Source organism: Fimicolochytrium jonesii, assembly GCF_025526975.1.
Source record: "Fimicolochytrium jonesii strain JEL569 chromosome Unknown EV422scaffold_36, whole genome shotgun sequence".
Taxonomy (NCBI): Eukaryota; Fungi; Chytridiomycota; class Chytridiomycetes; order Spizellomycetales; family Powellomycetaceae; genus Fimicolochytrium; species Fimicolochytrium jonesii.
The window spans coordinates 268125-282694 of NW_026515703.1; the positions used below are offsets into that span (position 1 = coordinate 268125).

General features: G+C 53.0%; 6 protein-coding genes across 6 annotated transcripts; 4 read left to right on the forward strand and 2 right to left on the reverse strand.

The window, feature by feature from the left end:
- Nucleotides 1-1648: 1648 nt before the first annotated feature.
- On the reverse strand, nucleotides 1649-2298 carry EV422DRAFT_501162 (transcription regulator HTH, apses-type DNA-binding domain-containing protein; the record flags this gene model as incomplete). The annotated part of the gene is made up of 2 exons (XM_053068181.1): nucleotides 1649-1731; nucleotides 2061-2298. Coding segments are annotated over 2 exons (321 nt in total), but the record flags the coding sequence as incomplete, so codon positions are not given.
- A 2421-nt stretch (nucleotides 2299-4719) lies between these two features.
- EV422DRAFT_288613 (uncharacterized protein) lies at nucleotides 4720-5891 on the forward strand. Its single transcript, XM_053066021.1, has one exon. It carries the CDS (start codon nucleotides 4900-4902, stop codon nucleotides 5560-5562), a length of 663 nt encoding a protein of 220 aa, XP_052921516.1. The 5' UTR covers nucleotides 4720-4899; the 3' UTR covers nucleotides 5563-5891.
- Nucleotides 5892-5901: 10 nt separating this feature from the next.
- EV422DRAFT_623408 (uncharacterized protein) lies at nucleotides 5902-7100 on the forward strand. The gene has a single exon (XM_053074220.1). The coding sequence runs from the start codon at nucleotides 6050-6052 to the stop codon at nucleotides 6602-6604; it is 555 nt and encodes a 184-aa protein (XP_052921517.1). The 5' UTR covers nucleotides 5902-6049; the 3' UTR covers nucleotides 6605-7100.
- Nucleotides 7101-7326: 226 nt separating this feature from the next.
- On the forward strand, nucleotides 7327-8389 carry EV422DRAFT_288925 (uncharacterized protein). The gene is made up of 4 exons (XM_053066025.1): nucleotides 7327-7570; nucleotides 7651-7941; nucleotides 8009-8244; nucleotides 8324-8389. Exons 1-3 carry the CDS (start codon nucleotides 7419-7421, stop codon nucleotides 8088-8090), a joined length of 525 nt encoding a protein of 174 aa, XP_052921518.1. The 5' UTR covers nucleotides 7327-7418; the 3' UTR covers nucleotides 8091-8244; nucleotides 8324-8389.
- Nucleotides 8390-9067: 678 nt separating this feature from the next.
- On the reverse strand, nucleotides 9068-11041 carry EV422DRAFT_288818 (uncharacterized protein). The gene is made up of 9 exons (XM_053066024.1): nucleotides 11034-11041; nucleotides 10671-10962; nucleotides 10406-10599; nucleotides 10255-10292; nucleotides 10163-10180; nucleotides 10014-10101; nucleotides 9615-9926; nucleotides 9450-9537; nucleotides 9068-9378 (listed from the first exon to the last, which is right to left on the reverse strand). Exons 2-9 carry the CDS (start codon nucleotides 10813-10815, stop codon nucleotides 9221-9223), a joined length of 1041 nt encoding a protein of 346 aa, XP_052921519.1. The 5' UTR covers nucleotides 10816-10962; nucleotides 11034-11041; the 3' UTR covers nucleotides 9068-9220.
- Nucleotides 11041-14197, forward strand: EV422DRAFT_509774 (uncharacterized protein; the record flags this gene model as incomplete). Its single annotated transcript, XM_053068875.1, has 8 exons — nucleotides 11041-11321; nucleotides 11359-11484; nucleotides 11828-11870; nucleotides 11975-12051; nucleotides 12460-12907; nucleotides 13159-13385; nucleotides 13486-13821; nucleotides 13846-14197. 8 exons carry the CDS (start codon nucleotides 11041-11043, stop codon nucleotides 14195-14197), a joined length of 1890 nt encoding a protein of 629 aa, XP_052921520.1.
- Between the last annotated feature and the right edge of the window lie 373 nt (nucleotides 14198-14570).

Here is a 14570-nt window from a genome sequence, read left to right on the forward strand (position 1 = left end):
CCTCCATCCCGTGACGGCCCCAATAACCCCGACTCCAACATCCCAACTAAACCATAATCGGCACCGGATCCCTATTCCCCGGCTGCCCATGCGGCACCCTCAACTTCCTCAAATCCCGCTCCCAAATCTCATTCCGTCGTTTCACCTTCAAAATGAAGTCCAACACAACCACCTCCTCGCGGGCCGTTTCCTCGGCATCGCTTTCATCCACCTCTGGTCCTCTCTTCGGGTCCACAACGTCGTAGTTGACATACCCCGGCGCCTCGGACTCATCCTCGTCTTCATCGGACGAAGGGTCGTACTCCATCGAGATGTGCATGTTGTGCGCCTGGATCATCTGCTTAGCAATAGCGAGGCGTTGGGCGCGGATGGAGATGGGTTCGTAACGGGGCCAGGCTAGCGCCAGGTTCTCCACTGCAGTCATGGTGGAACTACTACTTGGCTCACCGCCCGAAGCGACGATCTCGGCCTGTTGCTGTGCATTAGCGAGCACGCGACGGATCCGGGGGTCGACTTGCGCTGTCGCAGTTTCGTTGACGGTGTCGTCGATGATCTTGCGGAGGCGTTTGCGGCTTTTTTCGGATTCTTTGAGTTTGCGTTTGAGGGATTTGACTTCGGTTTGGATTTCGGCTACGGTGCCTTTGCTGTTGTTCGAGGCGCGGTTCGTGCTCGTGGGTGTGGGAGTGCCCGGTGACCGACGGATGTTCTGCGTGGAGACGTCGGGGGTGAAATGCTCCATGTCGTCGGAATCGGTCATGGTGTCGTATTCGTCACCCGTTGTGTGGGATTTCGCGCCGCTGCCTGCGCCTGCTGAGCCGCTGTTGGGATTCAGACGACCGAAAGACCATTTGACTCCGCAGGCATTGCAGAGGGTGCGTTTGCCCGAGGGGCCGCGACGCCATTGAGGGGTGGACGTGACACCACAAGTCTCGCAGCGCTTGCCGGCGTGTGGGGGCGTTCGATCGCGGCTGGATGCGACGCTGGAGTGCCTGACTGCGAGGTGGGGCGGGAAATGGGCGTGGTGTTGTGGGCGTGCGGTTGATGTAGATGATGATGCTGGTTGATATGCAGTGGATGTAGTTTGTTCGAGAAGGGCTTGTTGTATCGCGGATGGGAGGGGCTCGAATGTTGCTGCGCGCTGGGCGGGACTTGACTGGGCTGTAGCTGTTCGGCGCTGCTTGGGCGCGCTCAGACGGAACTCATCGTCGTCTTCGCCTGGGTAGTTGCGTCTCCTCTTGGAACGGGTGCCAGCCGGGCGCAAAGCCATAGTGGTCGTCCGTCGCTCTGGAGATGCCTCCTCATCGTCTTGGCTAAGGCCGAGGGCGTGTTCTCCGTCGGACGAAGAGGGCACGACGTCGCTAGGGCCACTTGCATCCGATGGGTGTTGTTTGTCAGCGGAAAGCTCTTCGGTCAGAGCTGCCGAAGCCGGGCCAGTAAGGATGCCGGAGGCATGCAAGAGAGTGTCGATGCCTGTAGGAGCCGAAGATGATGAAGGTGGAGTTGGGTTGATGGTGTCTTCCTTGATCTGAGCGATCGGTGTTGTCGGAGCAGAAGACGATGATGGTCCCAATGGTGGGTTAGGCGCCTCTTGAAGGATCCGTTTTCTGCGGTCCTTGGTGGAGGTCTGCTCGTCGCCCGGTTGTGGGATGTATGAAAACAACGGATCCAGTTCCCTGTCAACGCCATGGATAGCTGCTATCTTGCGAGCACTTCCCAGCGGTACCCATGTTCCTGTGGAATCGCAATAAGATGGGATGATCAGAAACAGAAACAAAAACAAAAAAGAGGTGAGAATGTGCCGCCAGTAGGATTCGAAAGTGTGGTCATCCATCGCGAAGGATGGTTGGGCGGTGGATGATGAACGATACCCCGCTGGCTCCGAGGATGTTGGATGGCAGTGGGCGGAGCAGCTCGCTTCGCTCGCAAAAGATCTGAACGCTCGCCGATGCTCGCTATCCGCCTATCGGTCTCCCAGACCGAACCAAAACCTCGCTAACGCTCGGTAATGCACTGTGCTCGCACCGCTCGCCCGCCGCTCACACTTCGTTCCGCTGCCTCACCTTGAAACCCAGCGTAACCCCCCTGAACCTTCTCATGCACGCCACCCGTAACATCCCTCTCCAAAATCTTTGTCCTTTGAGGCTTGGGCAGACCGGCGGCTCTGAGTATCTGAGTCGCGTTGATATAGGCGTCGCCCATTCGTCTCATGACTGGAATCCCACGACACATGGTCTCGTAGACGCGCACGCCTGAGTAGGAGGCTGCGCGGATGGCGCCGTTTGGGAGGGCCTGGGGCATTGTGGCGGTGTTGGACTGGGTGGAGTGGGTACGATGAGTGGTGAGGATGGATGTGATTGCGTGTGGTTCTTTTCGATGGTGAGAAAGGAGCGGAAGTCGGTGATGATGACTGACGAAGGCCTTGAACCGAGAGTGGGAACGAACGTGTGACAGGCAGGAGTCGAACGATGAGGCCTCGAGGTGTAGGATGCAGCGCCTAACGCGTGCGAAGTGGTGGAGGGTTCTCTCGAAGTCCGATACGAGATGGGAACACGATCCCGAGTGGAGAGAATTTGCTCTCGCGTCAGAATGCAGGATGGCTGCACGATGAGGGCTGAGAGCTGGAAGTGGAGGATGAGTTGGGCAGTGAGGCTTTCTGTGGCTGGAGGGTTTTGTTTGTTTTTGTTGCGGAGAAAGGAAAGGGGAGCGTTTGAGGAGGGAAAAAAAAGGGAGGGGAAGTCCTCGTTCGCTCGCCTTCCGTTGCACGCGCGGATTACTTACTACTCTACGTGCGAGAGGCGAAAGAAAGGTCAGCCATACATGTTACCACGAATACCCCCTCCACCCCTAACCCCCATCATCGTAACTCCCTCCCTACGCATACGAACCTCAGGACAAGTGTTTCATCAACCCTTTGCAGTTTGCGTGCAAAAAGCAGTCTAACACGTCGAAATTTTTGATGGGTGTGGATCCGCGAATAGTTCACGAGTGAGATTAAAAATAGCGTACAGTACTGTACTATGGGCGCTTACTACCACGGGTTTGTCTCTCTGACGTTCGAGACAAAGGGAGGGAGGGATGAGGTTGGAGGGAGAACGAGGCCCTGGCGAGACGGGCCTGCTGGCCTTTTATCAGGATTTCGGGACTACGTCTCTCACTCAGGCCATACTACGTACGCCTGGCAGGGAGATAACTTACAAATGCCTCGCTCGGAGATATTTGATTATGGAACATTTAAGCATATCTCTCATCTCGCCTCAGCCTCAAGTGAAGTGAGCGAGGGTATGCGAGACGACGACCGGAAGTGCTTCCGCCATTGCGACGATGGCGTCTGTGTGTCTGTGCCCTGCCGGTTATCGCACGTTTTTTTCTTCTTCTGGGGAGAGTCTCGTCCATTCTCCTCACGCTGACAATCGCATGCACCTCACCGCGTACCGGGTGCTTTGAGCGCCTGCTACCCAGGCAGTCGTTCCGGACCGCGGCCCAGATCCGTGGTAGATTGTTGGCCTGTTCGACGCGTTCAGACGTTGCTATTTCAGATCGGCGTCTGTTTTTAGACCCCGCCCTTCCCGCTCGTTCTGAGAAGTTGGGTGAAACGGCGTCTCCAATGCCTTTATGCGCTCGACCTCCTTGCTCACTCCTGGGCCTCCCTGGTGACTAAGTCTGTCTCAACTCACCTCAACTCGTACGTCTCCGCGTCGAATGTTGGTGATGAGGCTTGCGTCTCGTTCGCAGCGTTTCTTCCAGCTGCTGATGTCTGTTTGCGATACGATAACCACAGCGACAATTCTGGCCAGGAAGGTGTACGTCGATGCATCGCTCAACACAATCGCTCCACCCTGCGCCATCTCGTAATGATCATGCACTCAGGCGACGATGATGCGATACGTCGTGAATCACAGTGAATTTGCAGAAACCGGCAATGTGTCTGGTGCAGGTGTCAACGGAGGTGCCATGTAACTCACGGCACGTATGCAAAATGGTACATTATTCAACCAGGACGGATGGACTTCCATTCCAGTTACTCACGAAAAGACAGGAAAACGCGTCCATAATAGCAACGAAACGCATTTCGTCGTGTCCTTTCTCTTCACATTCAGCGCGTGGGGCATCCTGAATCAAAGCGAGCCATCGCAAACAAGACGTTCTGGAACTTCATGCCGCCTCCCCCCCTCCCCCCACCTAGTTGTATCTCGTGCATCCCGAAGGTTCCTGGCGCTGATGAAAAAGAACCACCTTATGCTCCCGTTAAAATGTAAAACTTCACGAGCGGGATTTGGGCGTCATCGATCACCAGAATCACCACCAACTTGCGGTCATCGTGAAAGGGAAACTGAACTCACCGGCATGGTTGGTGTGCACGCTTCCAATTTTGTGTATCCATGTAACGCCCGCAATCACGATACCCGTATATCGCCAATGGCACACACCGCGGCTATATCGGACAGAAGAACAAACGAGGTCCGCATCGTGCCCAAAGACAAATCAACGACAAGCATGGGCGATTCAACGAAGCGGACGACGCGAGAACAGCTGTATTGACCTGTTCTGGGCTGGACACTGTCAGTTGGACCAGGGGTTGCATCGGTGTTACTGGGAAGCACGACGGCTCCGCGATCGAACGTACTGGTAAGCAAATTATCAGCTCGGCTGCTACGGTGAAGGCAGAGGACCGCAAGCTCGGCCGATCTGTTCCGGACATCTTTTCCCGGTCATCTCCTCCTCCCGGACATCATGTCGAAGAAATCATAAAACCGGAGGATCGCGTGAGGCGACCGAACCGAACGGGAGACCTGAGAATGCAAATACATCGACGGAGTTTATGCATGACAAATGCTGCGTTGAGAGGATGAGACACAATATCCTGGCGGCTGCAGGGCTGACACTATAATAGAGTCGTGAATGGACTGTGTATGGACTGTCATGCCATGTTCGCCGCCCGGTTTGAATTGCACGCTGCCTGCAGACGCGACCGGCTCCGACTCCTTCGAAGCTGGGTCCTTCCGCACTTGTGATATGTCTCTTATAGCGGGCGGGATATATACCTCCGGGCCGCATCCCATGCCCATTGTCGTTACAAGAAGGGGGGGAATATCAAACTCCCCGGGCAGCCTGAGGGGATACCAGTTCGCAACAAACGCGCAGACGCTTCGTCTCAACGGACCCGACGGACTTCATGCTTCACTGAACCTAAACATCGTGCGCCTCCGGGTTGACGGATGTAGATGCGCGAGAACCAAACGGACGCCAGCGCATAAGCCCGGTCATTTGGAGAAGGCACCGAAACATCCGTGGAACGTAGGGGTAGGCCTACATGTTGGAGCATCTGGGGTGGTGGTGGCGGATTGGTCAAGCGATCAACGTTTGACGAAAGGTATGTATTGTCGTAACGTCGAAGAGTATTACGCCTTGTTGCAGATGTTGTTTTGTTGCGTTACGAGTATTATACTCTGTGGGAACAATAATCATGAACAAACCAAACCATGGCGGAGATCTGCTTGGCCCTTCCAGTGGGCCACAGGATTCGCGACTGGGTGGATGCCATCGTGTGGAACGAAGTGGTAAGCATTGATACCGTGCTTCTTCGACGTATCAACCCGCCAGGAAAAATCGCATGCCATTTCCATGTATTCGAGGTTCCTTGCTTCACCATTCCCTTCTTCTTTCCTACACGTCAATGGTGACTCCGTCCTTCCGCCTGATGTTCTTCGCATGTATGACAATGCCCATCTCGTACGCTCTCCTAGTGACTTGACCATATGGGATAACGGCCACTCGAGGGAGGGACTCCGTGACCTGCGCGAGCGAAGGCACGCGATGATAACGGATTGTGCGGAGATATGTGAAAGATCGGTGGCTAGGGTGCAGTTTAGCGGGTTTTGCCCCCGTAGCCCACCCGATCCAGAACCCACCAAACTACACTGCTTTTACTGCGCGTCCACAGCCCACCCCGCTTCTACTCGGTGAGAACACGCAGAATCTTGACCCACCATCTCGCAATTCCAAACCCAGACCCCTAGCCGGCGCAATTCCAAACCCAATCACGCCCAACATGGAGCCGTTCTCCAGCCCCACCCTACGCGCTGCAGAGGAGTACCCTTGGTCGCAAGATTGCGAGGAATTTGAATTGGAAATGGCTGAAGAAGACTATGACCAGGCATTCACTGAAGCAATTGAGCGGGAGAAGGTGAATATTTCGGAAGAACAGGAGATAGAAGCCCGCTTAGGACTAGCCAACTCTTGTCACCAGCACTTGTGCTATGATGATCCCGGTGCCAACACAGACCCGTTCTTGCCCACCGACAGTGAGCATTCCGGCTCGCCCACCGACACCGAGCATTCCAGCGAGCATTCCCAAGACGAGGAACCTACTGAACACCTAGACCTCACCTGGGAAGATATTTTTGAGATAACAAGGACCGTTGAAAGCACAGTCCAGTTCTGTCTCAATCAGAGACTTATTTTGACCAAACGGACGTGCCCAAAGCCAAACTGCCGTGGCAGCGACATGAGCCTGGTGAAGGACCAGACAATAATCGACGGGCTCCGCTGGCGCTGCAAACGTGCAGGTTGTCGCAAAACCCTCTCAGTTCGGACCGGTTTTTGAGTGTAGTTTGGTGGGTTCTGGATCGGGTGGGCTACGCGCGGAAAACCCGCTAAACTGCACCCTTACCGTTTCGGCGAGCAAGTGTATGCCAAAATCTACACCTCCATCCAGTCCTCGACGCTTTCTACTTTGGGATAACACAGCAGGAGATGTCGTCGAAAGACCGAATGCCAAACTTAAGAATCCCCGTCTCTGAGCACCCCTCTGGATGGGATCTACCCCTTTATTGACCTGAACATCCGATACCAGGTCTCCGGCAAACCTTGTTCTCGGCCAGATCCTATTCTGGGCACCTTTGCATTGCGAGGACATTCGACAGACGATCCAAGGGGATATACTGTACATTCCAGAACCCGTAAGGCGGGGTTCTTCGACGGGTGGCTCTCATTAGCCACAGTCGGAATTTTGGATACGAGAATCATCCCATTATCCCAAATTTAGGGGTTTAAGTGTTGCATTGCCGTAATTCATCAGAGACGCGCGCTGTCGAAATCGGTCATCCAGCGTCAATTTCATTGTTGCTGGGTGACAATCAGGTCCTATCATAAGCTTGTTTTTCGGTCGAAGCCATCCCTACGGCTCCAGCTGCATTGCATTTCATGCTTGCGTCACTACGGTCTGCTCGTATAGACTATTGTCGCATCCGCTCCGATAAATACCTCGGTCCGTCCAGGGCCACCTTCTTTCGTTACAACAATCTTTCATCCAAAGCAGAAGGGCCCCTGCCCTACAAGTGCTCGTCCACATACACTACCCGACGAACGTAGCCGCCAACGCATTTTCAAACTACAATTGTTGGAGCGCTAACCCGACGATGAGTGCTCCGAACGCCGTGTACATCGGCCTCAGTGCCCTGACCATGTCCCATACCGTGGTTCTTTTCCATCATGTTGTCTACGATACCAGGGTTGTTGTGCGCAACAAGATACCCCTATTGATTTGTTGCTTGTCGCATATGATCTCCAGGTATGTGGTATAACGAGCACTCTCGTTGTCGGTGGGACCCGTCAAAACTAACCACATGAAATGGACTTTTTTGCGAATAGGATCCAGTTCTTCTATCTTTTTGATCCGCTCCCGCCTCGAGATTGCCAGGCTATGGTGATTGTTTCCAACCTGTTCGGCCTCATCACATTCCGCTTCACGCTGTTGTACATGCTGGGTCAGCTTTGCCTGAATCTCAACAAAAATAACATCTTGGCGAAAGCCGCATGGTCTCTTTCGATGCTTTGCTGGCTGGGGTCATCGATCATTCTTATGTATCAGGAGATCACTGCACCTTTCATTATTGAAGAGATTTGCATTCAGCTGATGAGGCCCGAATTGACTCAAGCGAAGTAAGTCTCATGCGCATTCTCTTTTCCGAGTGTCGAGCCTGCATTTTAACCCAGTCTCTCAATGCAGCAACGTTCTCTTCCTGCTCTCGTTCGTCTTCATGGTCGCCCCCATCACCTACCTCTTGTCGCAGCACGTTACAATGTCCTAGGCGCTCAGCGGTCGTCGCGACAATGCGTTGAAGAGGGTGTATGTCCGTCAGCTGGTCTTCATCGTCGCCTTCACGACCATCTACTTGATGTTCCTCATCATGGGCTTCTTTGACATCTCCTTTGACGCCATGTTGTACAACTTCATCTTCTCCGGTATGTGGACGCCTCTCCATCGTTCATGTAACATTCGGAGCGCAAGGAACTAATCTGAAACCCCCTGTGTTCCTTGCAGACTACGTCTGGCTACTCGGCATCAACATGTGGTTGATGCCCGGCGAAGGAGCCGTCGGCACCACCTCGATCAACAACGGCGACGATAATCCGACTCGCACTTCCGCCACGAAGACGGTGAACGCCCCACCCCACACGGCTGCCATCAGGAGAACTTCTGAAATGCCCGCCGCCAAGCGTGGCCGTGAAGACAGCGTTGTTTGATAGGGCGGCTCAAATTCAAACCACCTCGTGCGTTGCATTTCTCCCCGACCCATATTTCGAGCGGCGGGGACGATTGAAAAAGTTATTTGCTCCTTCTTAGGCTGGGAGAGACGGTTATACCCACGGACATTGGTGCACTTCTATTTGAAAGTTCCATCGCGTACAGACACTGCGTACTGATAATAGAGATCAAGTGATCAAGATATGTGATGTCGCTGTCGTTGTGCTCATTATGTGCTTTGCACAATGCCTCTTGATGAGAGGAAGTTTGAGAGAACGCAGGACCAACACCCGCCGCGTCATGCATGTAAAGTTCGGTGGACAACAGAGAAGGGTATGCGGACCGACGTCCGTCGGGGGATGAAGACGTCCGATTCGTCGCTGACATACTGAATGAAAACAGCTCGGCCTTGCTTCACCGGGTGATGCGGAATTATAGGGCGGAATTCTATAACATACATACAATCAGGAGCATGAAAACGTGAAACAGTATGGAAGGGCGTAAGCGATGTTAGATGGCTGCGGAATAATATGTGCAACCTTACAAAACAAACTTCGATGCAGATACAAACTTCGATACAGATACAGATACAGACACATGAGGTACGGAAACACAAGATGTTTTCTCGAAGTCCTGCATTCCGTGCATGTGCATGTGTCGGATTGACCAGGTAGTAGATGACCAGCCGGCCAATCATACGGATTCACGCGGATCCCCGCTTCCCGACATGTGCTCGTCTTCTTGCTCATTCTGCCCGTGGTCCGACCCCATGTCGGGGCTTTTGCGGTTTCCGGCCAATACCTTGTTCTTTTCTATCGCCTTGGCAAACTCTTTGAGCATCTGGATGAAAGCTGGGGTTACATGCAATGGGACGCAAGGTGAGCAAGTACAAGTGACCATGACGCGACAGTGAACAACCTACCACTCTCCATGATGGCGATTTCGCGAAGAAAGGAGCGACGACTCGTCATGTCATTATCACGCACGCTTGAGAAATCGAAAACCGTTGCCTGAAATGCATCCAGCACAAAGGTCTCAAGTTGAATGTTACCAGCGCCACTCCTTTAGAAAGCCCAGATGCTCTTACCATGCGCATGATTTGACACAACCTCCTCAGCGGAAGCGTGAAAAGATGACTGGCCAAGCCGGCCACAACCATCATGAGGACCGCGACGACCGTCACTGTTACAGCAGCGGTCTGCCGCGTATTTTTCATTGTCCCAACCAAATCGTCCTCAGGAACTGCCAGAATTCCGATAAGATCAAGTCCGAGGCCGTCTTGGATCCGGACGGTGTCGAGAAAGACGTTCCCATCTTCGGGGCTGGAGAAGCGGGCGCTATACGTTTTCGGCAAACTCGTGTACGTGCCGTAGGTATCTTGAATATGACTAGCTGCGGCCTGGCGGTACGATGATATGAGGGATGGTACGAGCTAACACATTAGAGAGGAGATCATGGGTGCACGTCTAGAATGGCGCTCACCTACCCGTAACAGGGGACTTTGGCACGCATCGATATTTACAGAGTCATTGCCATACTGGTTGTAGAGCAGGCGGTCTACGCTGGAGGCCATCCTAAGCCGGTACTTAAGTTCAGCATGCCATCAACCGTCCGCGCGAATACATAAAAGCTAACATTAAACCGTTGGTCTCCCTAAACGTCAAGAAAACAAGAACCAGCTTTTAGAGCGCTATCATCAAATACATAACACCATCGCTCATACTTACACTAATGCCATTTGCGTTTTTGGAGTCACGCTTAAGTTCTGTAAGAGAACGTCTGGTCAAGCTTTGCAGTGCTGCGATGAGAAGCCCCAAGGTGCTCCCGCGCAGGCCCTCCCATCCGACACATCGCACATTGTCCAAGCCCTTACCATACCTGCAAGAACTGCGTTATGGCATCGAAAAGAAACACGCCCACATATTCAACATCCCAATCATGCCCTGTTCCGTTGACAGGCTCAGGGGTGTACACCCAATGATGTTTCTTGCACGCCTTGCCCCCAGTAGGTTTGGAGCCTGGGACGGTGATAAATTGACCGGGGTCCCAACTACCGTGCACCGATCCAAAGTCTGGCGACGGACAAGTATCAAGTTCCTAAACCCGTATATTGTGGAAAGCGTGTGGCAGTAAATCTTCTCACCTGGGAGAACTGCAAGTGTCGGGATGGGAGCGGTTCTGACCGTAGGGTCATCGAACGAGTACAGATCAAAGGTGCTGTCTAGGCCTGTGCCCGTCCGATTCCATAAGCCAAGATACTTCTGATTGTGTGTGGAGTTCAGGTACATATAGTGTGTGCCAGTCGTCCCTAGACGACTAACTGCACGAAATGAAACACTGTCAATCGGCAAACTCAATCCGATTAGGAGTCTCCGGAGGGGAATCTAACCAAAATAACTGGTTCCCTGGATGTCTTCTTGACGGTAATTCACCCCCTACATGTACAAAGCATCGTTGGAGATGTGATCTGATGTGGTGAGCTAGACTTCCGGTCACCGCGTCTTACCAGCACCATGCCCCCATCGGCCACTCGTGACCAAACCGTCTGGATTATCCTAGAGTCCAATGTAGAGGCGAGACATCAGGTCAATACGGGGAAGAAAGGCATCTGCCGCACGTTGACGCGACCTCGTTCACTCACTCTTGGTTGTACGCCGCGAGATCTGCAGTGCGATTCTGTTTCAATACGCCTAGGACAGTCCGCTGGATCCATGTGCGGTGAAGCCAATCCGTCGCTTCGAAGCACGTTCCCATCATGCGGTCAACTAGTGATGATTACCGTTCAGGACGGCCCGTGCGCATCTGATGCACATGAACGTGCGTACCTGCAGATCCGAAATCATCTCGCAAGCGTGTGCGCAGGATCCTAGTAACTGGGCATCATCATCAGCAGATGGCTCCCGAAAGTACATCGGCCCAGTTCAAAAGAGGTCTGCCATACTCTCGTTATTGGATCGGTCAGCGCCGCGGAATGCGAGGACGCCTAATGTAGCTGGTTACTCTTTTATCAGAGAATTGTGTTGACAAGCACGAACGAACCTAATGGGATCGCCAGAGCTCCCGAAATCACCAATGCAAAAACTGACAGAAAATGAGCTTGTCGACCACACAACTTCCTAGCGCCAGAGGCATCATACCAAGAAGTGCGAGCGCAAGTGGAACTTTCCCTGCTAGTGACTGGTCGGTGTATGAATCTACGAGAGACTTGTTGGACGATGTTTTCTGTGGGAACATGTTGATGTCGCGACTAGAGTAAGAAAATGTCATATGCCGTTGAGGCTTCATATGTACTGACTGTAGCTGTTTCCGCGGGCCCCAGGTCAACGGGTTCAAACGTTGTATTGTGAGGGCAACACTCTAATCGGGACAGCCTCCGTTCAGGTCGGCGTTAGGTTTTGCTGACAACTTATGGCAAAATGGACCCTGGGATGACAAACATTGCGCTAGATGAAGCTGAGCCGTGTCCCCCATTCGGGAACCCTGAACATTCCGGAGCAAGCTAACCCGACCAGACTGACAACACCGTAAGGCCCAGACTGATTCCTCGGGCTCGAAAGTGCTCATTTTCATCGTTCAACGCGATCGGAGATGAGTGACAGATTGCGACAGCGCGCCGAGTGACAGCGGCTGCGCCAGGAACTTTTCCGGCAGGGTCACACTGATTAACCGATATCAAGGTGATTTCAACACAACCACATTGATGGGGTTTGTGGGATGGGGAAACTTCGGGCATGCAGGTTGAAAGGAACCTGAAAATCAAGTGAGTACGTTCCGCCAACGATGGAAGAAGGAAAGGCCGACCGTTGTTTGTAGAAACAACGAGCATGAGACCGTTTGCACGATGCTCGACGTAGACGAATATAACACCACTGGGTAAGAAGAAAATGCCGCTCGCCTCTTCCTTCCATCTATAGACGATGACTTTCTTTCAGTGCTGAAGACAGATCTATAGCCTCTGGCGACGCCGAGTTTTACATGTCCGCAAACTTCATTATCGAAAAGATCACAATCAGCTTCTCTTGGATTCTTGCCGGAATCTCCTCATCGTATGTACCACCTCCGACACTGTTTCCGAAACGCCTGGATGAAATGCGTCCCCTGGTCGAGAATCTGTCTCCGCATCTCTTGGAGAACCTCAAGTCCAACGTGGTGGTTTGGGAATGGGATCAATACCTATCGCCTTCTCGTTCTACAAAACCTTCTGTGTCGGCCAGGAACGACGCTTTCCCTCGTACCGCCAAACAGGGGCTAAGGTCTTGGGCCTACCACCACCTAGGTCTCAGGAAAAGTCATGAGCCGCTGTACAAGGCTCTTAATGGTAGAGCATGCCCTAAACGAAAGGAGGGAATACAGCTTTGGTGGCGAGGGAACGGACGATCGGTACGTGGAGATGTTGGCGACCTTCTTCGGCACACCGAGCGCAATGTTGGCTTTTTGTCAAATAAGATTTCGAAATCGTTCATCGTCTGAATCCCTCTTCTGAGTCCTTTGATCTGGAATCCCGTAAATGGTTGCCAAAGAAGGGGCAATCGCTAAAAGACATGGAAGCAGAGAGATGGTACCCGAAGCTGTTGGAGGGAATGCGAAGCCGAAGTAGATTTTGCTGGTCCCTGCTGATCTTTGCCATTCAGCATTTTAGCAAAAGCGACGAGGCTTTAGCCTTGGCCGTCAAACTCCCCGGCTGGGACTGGAGGGAGCACTGGCATACGTTACTGGAGGCGCTTCTTTCTGAAGAAACCCTATCGGTTCAGCTGCTGGCCCCACACGGATCATCGTTGGCGACCGCTGGGTGGGATCTCTACTCCTACGTTCAACGGTCATTCCGAAGGTCCATTAACAGTGATAAGATCTGGCGGGGGTTAGTCGATGGTGATATACTGGATCTTGCGAAAATTCCCGAAGCAGCTGAACTGCTCAGGGCCGCCATACATGCTGAAAAATCGGAGATGATCGAAGAGCTGCTGGGAAAAACCTACAGATGCTTACGCTCTGCAAGCCGCTCTTCCTCGAATTAACATGCTTCGTCGGTTGGCCCGTGAACCTCGCGCTCGGAATTCTGGCTGGTCCACAGCTTTTACCGCTACGGACAATCTATTTCCAAAGGACGTCCCTGAAATTCGTGACGCCGTGGAGATCTTGCTCGATCAACCACGGGTAGATGGCTCGAATGTGAAAGTTATATCTGCCCTCCTTCAACTCGCCGCAAATACGCCAGACGGCAAAGCGGCGACCTTGGTTAGGGATTTTTCGGGGACAGCGGGGCCTGGTGGATATCGGCCATATCCGGGCAGATGGTAGGCAGGCTTTTTCCAATGCAGTACTGTTCATCAAGGTGATGACGGTACCGGTTGTGAGCCGATTATGGATTGGTTTCTGCCGCTTGTGGGCTACGCCGAGAAACAGTTCAACGTTGCCATCTTCGATGCCAAAACCATTCTTTCGCATTTGGACCCACTCAGCGACATTTGGAGCCACTGCTGGAAGAATTTCACGGCGTGCTGCCATCTCGATGACGACGCTATTGGATGGAGCGCCGTGACTGAACAGGTGGTGCTGAGCATTGTTGCCCGATTGTTCCTCCCGGAGGCCGCGGTTTCAAACCAGCGATACAACTATCCGGGTCCAGCCCTTTTTTCGACCGACCAACCCTTTTTTCGGAACTCGGATTAGTTGCTATCGCCGGTTAAAAGGGCTAATCTCTTGAGCGCTTCCGCGGGTGAAGCTCCCTTGTCGTTCAACAACTAGAAGCCCTTCTTCATAAGCTCGACGTCCGCAGGATCGTGCTTCGTTGAACCGAACTTGTAGTCAATGCCAACCAGGTTGAGTCCATCAATGACGCCCGGAGGAAGGTGCCTGGGCTTGCCGTATGCGTGCCACTCCCTTTCGAGCGAGTTCCCGCATTCTGCATAGCGTTGCGTCAATTGGTTGAGATCGGACTGTTCGGGGGATTGATCCATTCCCTGATGGCGCGAGCGATCTTGGCCGTATCATCGCGGGCTTTGATCCTGTCATGATGCTCTGCGAACTGAATGATTTCGGGGTC